Below are 6,899 nucleotides of genomic sequence, written 5' to 3'. Positions count from 1 at the left end.
CTAAAATAAAATCAGATATCTCGAGTAGGCTACTCTTATACTATAACATCTCGTGTGTCATTAAAATACGCTAGCCACGAGAGGAAGGTGGAATCCCCGTTGTGCCGACATCTGTCAAACATCATAAACCTAATTGGGAGCTTTTATTTTGAAAATAATGTCAATTAAAGCGATACTGCGTTAACATTGAGGGGATTCGAATAATCTGGCTCGGGCGCCCTGGTAGGCGTGTTTTGCACCAGGTGAAAGTTGATTGCATTCGTTTCGGAACCGGGCTGCCACCCGGTCGTGAGCCAGGTGCCCGTTCAAAGCCCACGGCGAAATCGGCTCAAAACAAAAATGACGTAATTAAGCACGTAGAGTAATGAGTAGGAGTCTGTGTTTTCACATGCAAAAGTGATTGATTTTGATTCAAACATATATTTAATGAAAAACAGATGCTTTATGTTTCTGGATGATGCACTGTGCTGCCTTGTTGACAAGGTCCCGTGTAGCTCAGTTGGTAGAGCATGGCGTTTGCAACGCCAGGGTTGTGGGTTCGATTCCCACGGGGGTCCAGTATGAAAATATATGCACTCACTAACTGTAAATCGCTCTGGATAAGAGCGTCTGCTAAATGACAAAAAAATTTAACATGACCGAGCGGCGCACATTCCTGTTCGATTTGAGAAGCCTGCGCTACTCTCCAGAGGGTGGTGCGGTCTGCCGAACGCATCACCGGGGGCAAACGACCAACCCTACAGCACCCGATGTCACAGGAAGGCCAAAAAGATCATCAAGGACAACAACCTCCCGAGCCACTGCCTGTTCACCCCGCTATCATCCAGAAGGCTAGGTTAGTACAGGTGCATCAAAGCTGGGACCGAAAAACAGCTTCTATCTCAAGGCCATCAGACTGTTAAATAGCCTTCACTAGCACATTAGAGGCTGCTGCCTATATACATAGATTAGAAATCATTGGCCACTTTAATAATGTTTACATATCTTGCATTACTCATCTCATATGTATGTAACAGTGTTGCTTCCCGCCCTCTCCTCGCCCCTACCTGGGCTTGAACCAGGGACCCTCTGCACACATCGACAACAGTCACCCTCGAAGCACCGTTACCCGTCGCTCCACAAAAGCCGCGACAAGGGAAACAACTACTTCAATGTCTCAGAGGGAGTGACGTCACCGATTGAAACGCTACTAGCGCGCACCGCTAACTAGCTAGCCATTTCACACCGGTTACATATACTGTATTCTATACTATTCTACTGTATCTTAGTCTATGCCGCTCTGACATTGTTCGTCCATATATTTATTTATATATTCTTAATTCCATTGCTTTACTTAGATTTGTGTGTATTGGGTATATGTTGTGAAATTGTTAGATATTATTTGTTAGATGTTACTGCACTGTCGGAGCTAGAAACACGAGCATTTCGCTACACCCGCAATAACATATGCTAAACACGTGTATGTGACCAATAAGATTTGATTTGATTTGATGATTTTGCCCATACGTCACAGGCCATAGACCGGTGCCCCGCGGCTCAGCATTATCGAATCCGCCCATTGACCAATGATACATTTATAACTGTAGCCAAACAAACATAGGTGTTCCTGTCCTGACTGTAAATGCCAGATCGCCTCACTGTTGGTCTGGCACCTTCTCCCTGAATCTCGAGACACTGGCAGTGGCAACTTTTTCTCAATCCCAACATTGACGGTGCTATTTCGAGAAACTTCCAGCCCCCTTTCTCACACGTCACCGTGCGGAATCTTTAAAGGATCCGTTGACTGTATAAAATGGCACAGTATAAAGGATCAAGGAGTTTGAGCAGCATGAAGACACAGTCACCAATGGTAGATATGGCCAATAACAACGACCCTCTACCCCCAGGATGGGAAATTAAAATTGACCCACAGACAGGATGGCCTTTTTTTGTGGATCACATTAATCGCACAACAAGCTGGAATGACCCCAGACACGATGTCAAAAAGGTAGGCTAATGGATGTAGTAAAAAGTATGTGTAGCGTGGGAGGGCTAGTGTGATATGGAAAGTTGGATTTAAAATGTAATGTCTGCTTATAGCATGGCAGACACAACACAGAATATCTCTAATATATGGCATGGCCGTCGACCAAGCGCTTCAGTGGTTAATTATGGTCACTGCCTCTGATACGCACTGGCTTTTATTATAGGGGAGACAGAGTGGGCATATTCTATTTATAGTAGGCTAAGCTGCTATCTCCTTTTCGTTAACATTAGAAACATAGGTTACAACTTGCCACTGCTCAGACTTCATATCTGCTTAGACTTCATATACGCCAACGCAATGGAATGTTGTCTCTTGTAAGCTTCAGCCCTCTCCCACATGCATTATATCGGGTTAAATAACGGGCAATGGCTGTTAGGTTATGTTCTTGTGTGATGATCTAAGCGTGGCTGGTTGGTTGATGACGCACTGCAGTCATATGTAAAGCCATGGCTTTGAGTGTTTGGACATCTCCATAATGTTTATTTAAAGCCTATTAGGCCATACAGACTGCGTTTGTTCATATTTCGTATACCCCGTTACTAAAACTTTTCCTTACAAGGGATTTGAGGCGGGTTCATCACCCACCCAACTCCAGTAGCTTACTAACAGCTCCAAGTAACCTACGATACATTAAATTAACAAATCACAAAAAATTGTTGATATGGTTTTACACCATTAAACTGTTTCCAGAAGAACTGTGTCAACTTAAATGTTGAAGGGTTGGGGAGCAGACCCTAGGTTGGCATCTTGCATTAGGAAGATCAAGTCTTGCTGCTGTCCAAAGTTAGTGTCACTAAGAATATGCTGGAAAGACACAGCTGTCAGGAGATCAAATTGGTGCTATGCTGGCAGTGGACAGGGACTCTGCCAAAATGGTAGAGGGCAAAAGGTAGTTCAGAGTTTCATAACTACTGTTGTTGTATCAAAAAAGCAAAACGTGGAATGATGTAAAGAAAAGGTACAACACTATGCCTCACACAGTACTTATTTAAAATCACAATGAATTGTAATTATTTATTACCAGACAATATACAGCAATTTTGTTATTAAATAGTCATGAGGAGCTTGAGACTGTTCCAATACAGTAGGTCCAATGGGCCTACATAGTCTTGTGAACACTTATGTCTTTGTCGTGCCAAACTGTGTAGACTGTGGACTTATATAGACTTTTGCTCAGTGGGTTGCTCCTGCTTGTCTAAGCCTAGGCTATTTTGCCCCTTGTACCAGTGGAGTTTTGTGCTTTGTCATGCATTACCCACACATACAGTTTGTTGTTTCAGCTCTGTCTGTAGGACGTGTCCAGTTTGGACAGTTTGTTTTTAGTTTGAGCCACACCTTGTAGAAGTATGTAAGTGTAGCACATGGGGATGTGTAAAAGTAGGCAAAAATATAAATAGTAAAGTACAGATACCCCCAAAAAACAACTTAAGTAGTACTTTCAAGTATTTTTACTTAAGTACTTTACACCACTGGTCATGTGTGCTAGCGAGGCAGAGGTCCTGGGTTCGAACCTCGGTTTTGAGCCGAATCAGGAGGAAGCGGTACTCGCTAAGCAAGCAGTGTGACGTCCTTTACATAAGCAAGCATAAGACGACAGCATAAGCATAAAAGACAACAAAGCATTAAGGTTGTAATTGTTGGTGAACCAGTTAGATTCTGACCACAAACATGAACACATCCAAACATCAGTTGTTGGACTGTGGTATGTACCCCTGAGGTATTTGGCTTGTGTTCTCCAGGCCTCAAGACAACTTAAGTTACTTTGTGACAATACACATGTATAGCCTGAAGGCAAGCAAATATTGGAGTATTTTTAAATCACTCTCAATGAAATATACTTTATTGCTAATTAGATTAGCATGGTAAAGCAAAACTGGTCATGTGATGATATCACAGAGAGACTATTTTCCGCTGTCAATGCCAGGTGTCTCACTCTTAATTGGTTGTTCTGGTGATCACCAAGGCAGCATCATGGAGTTTTTGGTCTCTTACTGTGAATTATTATCAACACGCATATGAGGACATAAGAGAAATATGATTTGTAATGTTTAATGATAGTAAATACTACCAAGGAAACCAACAAATGCATAGTCTTCATATCCACATGTAGTGATGGCTTGCTTCTTATGACAGGCACATACTTGCAATTGGATAAGAACTAGTTTCCTCTTCCAATTGGCCAGGGAGGCGATACTTTTGACATCTCCCAGGGATATTTCACATGGTACCTAATGATTTTTGCTTATAGCCTGGATACCAGAGCAGATTCCAGCGAAGACTCATTTGTTTCAGCCTCTAGCAAACAGCTCTTTTCAATCAATCTCAATTTAATCTCAGTAGCCTAATGGTCTTAGTTTGGAAGAAAGAGCAAATCTTTCTGGGATGATGGACATCATTCCCTTGTAGAATACATTAACTGAATGTTTTACCATGGATTGGCAGTAATTGCTTGCCTCTGGGGTTAGGGTTTTACTCACATACTTATTTTCATATCCTAGATATGTATTAATTCAGACTTTGCTTTCTTGTTCAGGTCAGCCAGTTGTCTCAAAATGGCCCAAGTGTGCCCCCAGAGCTGAGTCCTCAGGAGATGCAGAAGTCCTTTGTGAAGGACATGAAGCACCCCACCCTCCGCCAGGGTTACATACCAATTCCAGTCTGCCATGAAGGCGTAGACCTCCGTCAGCAACACCCATGTTTCTCCTACATCCAGCCGACTGCTCTGCAAAATGTACGGGCAGACAGGCAGACACCCTCCCCCACCCCGACGCTCCACTGCAGGCCTAGATCTCCTTTGCAGGGTCCCTCCGAGAGCACTACTCCTGAGCCCTGCATGTCCTGTTCACCTAGTTTACAAGGACCTGAGGTGAGATTGTTTTATCTAATGAGATTACTGTGCATGAACTCTTACCATTTGCTAAAACCATACATTGATGTCATTGGAGAATTTTAAGGGAAAGTTACACACGTGTTTGATGTTGGAATCAAACGAAACCTCTAGCTACTTCTAGACTACTTCTAATATTGAATATACAATTGTACTTCCTCTGATTCACACTGGACTTCCATTCCTTAGGGCCATCCCCTCCACCAGCCCCCGCGACCCAGCAGCACAGGCCTCCAGGCAGGTTATATCCCCATCCCAGTGATCCACGAGAGGGCCGGAGGTCACTCACAACAAGCCCCTGTCAACCCCGCTCTCTACACCCAGCGCTTTCCGGCTTACTCAGAGCACCAGCCCTCCTTCCACCGACTGCAGCCAGAGGACTGGAGCAGTCATCATGGGGCCACGCCCTCTTCCCGGGAGCGTGCCTCCCCATCCCCAAGCGGGCTTCCCCAGCACCGCGAGACTGCCGCCATCCATATCCCACCGCATATAAGGAGCCAGTCTCCCCTCAGAGCACAGGTCATTACAGAGAGACCACAGGTACCTTTTTTCCCTCATCACTTACCCTATTGCCAGTCAGCCAATAACCAGCCAGTAGGATTCTTCTAAATAAAAAAAGTATAATATACATAGCCACAAATGCCAGTCTAGCAAATTTGACATAATGTTTATTCAGGATGAATAATTCCTTCTTACTTCCCCAGGTCCAGGTCCACCACCATGTGCCACAGAGAGAATCACCCCACAGAATGGAGCAGGAGCAGGAGATCTCTCAGTATCCTCAAACAGCGCAGAGAGAGGCTGACACACAGCAGCGTCAACAGCCACAGATCTCACAGCAACCACAGCAGCCACCACAACAGCCACAACAGTACCAAGGACCACAACAACCACAGCAGCAACAACATTATCAACAACAGCCACAACAACCACAGCAGCCACAACAACCACAGCAGCCACAACAACCACAACAACTCCCACAGCAGCCACAACAGTACCAACAGCCAAAACAATCACAACAATACCAACAACCTGAACAGTACCAAAAACCACAGCAGCCACAACAGTACCAACAGCCACAACAATACCAACAACCTGAACAGTACCAAAAACCACAACAACCACAGCAGCCACAACAGTACCAACAGCCACAACAATACCAACAACCTGAACAGTACCAACAACCACAACAACCGCAGCACTATCAACAACCACAACAGTCCCAGCAACAACCACAACCTCCACAACAACCCCAGCCACAGCCGCAACTGCAGCCACAACAGACAGCAAACATCACAGTCCAGATGTCTCCGAAACCAGAAGCCCAGGAGCCAGTGGCTGTTCCTGCTCCACAGGAGGACCTTCCCCCAAAATCAGAAAACGAGCCCACCGCTCCGTGTCACCCAGGCTTGGCTAAAGTGCAAAAGATAGAGGAGAGAGTTGTGAAACTGGAGCAAGAGGTGAAATGCTTTGATGGGAAGAAGAACGATAAGAGGTACTTGCTGCTGGAGGAGCTGTTGACCAAAGAGCTTTTGGCATTGGACTCCGTGGACCCAGAGGGGCGTGTGGACGTGCGACAGGCGCGACGCGACGGAGTCCGGAGGGTCCAGAACACACTGGATGCACTGGAGATGCTGGATGAGCGGCCATCGGGGTCAGTCAATGAGTCCTCGATGGAGGGCGACAGCCTGCCACAGAAAGCAGAGCAGCCCAGCATGATCAGCCAAGCGAATGTGGAGATGGCCAGAGAGATCTCATAATGACTGTATAGCTTGATTAGAGTGAAGAGGAGCGAAATGTAGTCAAAGATAACGTGGAAATAGGCTGCTCTAAATGGTCCCTATACCACCCTTTCTACTGCAGATATCACATATGAACTATACGATGCATGTATTACTTAATGTACAGTGTTGGTATTGTCTGGCATTCGCCACATACTGTATGTGATGGTGGTATCGGAGTGCAACATGTATTCAATGATGTTAA

General features: G+C 45.2%; 1 protein-coding gene across 1 annotated transcript; it reads left to right on the top strand.

Moving 5' to 3' along the window:
* Nucleotides 1-1,726: 1,726 nt before the first annotated feature.
* On the top strand, nucleotides 1,727-6,899 carry LOC311110904 (BAG family molecular chaperone regulator 3-like). Its single transcript, XM_084153532.1, has 4 exons — nucleotides 1,727-1,987; nucleotides 4,560-4,892; nucleotides 5,103-5,453; nucleotides 5,618-6,899. The coding sequence occupies exons 1-4, from the start codon at nucleotides 1,793-1,795 to the stop codon at nucleotides 6,671-6,673; spliced, it is 1,935 nt and encodes a 644-aa protein (XP_084009658.1). The 5' UTR covers nucleotides 1,727-1,792; the 3' UTR covers nucleotides 6,674-6,899.

The sequence above is a fragment of the Coregonus lavaretus genome (genome assembly GCF_964263955.1).
Source record: "Coregonus lavaretus genome assembly, chromosome: 36".
Taxonomy (NCBI): Eukaryota; Metazoa; Chordata; class Actinopteri; order Salmoniformes; family Salmonidae; genus Coregonus; species Coregonus lavaretus.
The sequence above is the reverse complement of the archived record's forward strand: the minus strand, read 5'-3'. Positions and strand labels throughout refer to the sequence as shown.

Bases quoted from the DNA above. Each gene is read 5' to 3' on its own strand.
- LOC311110904 (XM_084153532.1), top strand. From the start codon at position 1,793: ATGGCACAGTATAAAGGATCAAGGAGTTTGAGCAGCATGAAGACACAG. The intron at 1,988-4,559 runs GTAGGCTAATGG...TTTCTTGTTCAG, and splicing joins CCAGACACGATGTCAAAAAG to GTCAGCCAGTTGTCTCAAAA. The intron at 4,893-5,102 runs GTGAGATTGTTT...TCCATTCCTTAG, and splicing joins CTAGTTTACAAGGACCTGAG to GGCCATCCCCTCCACCAGCC.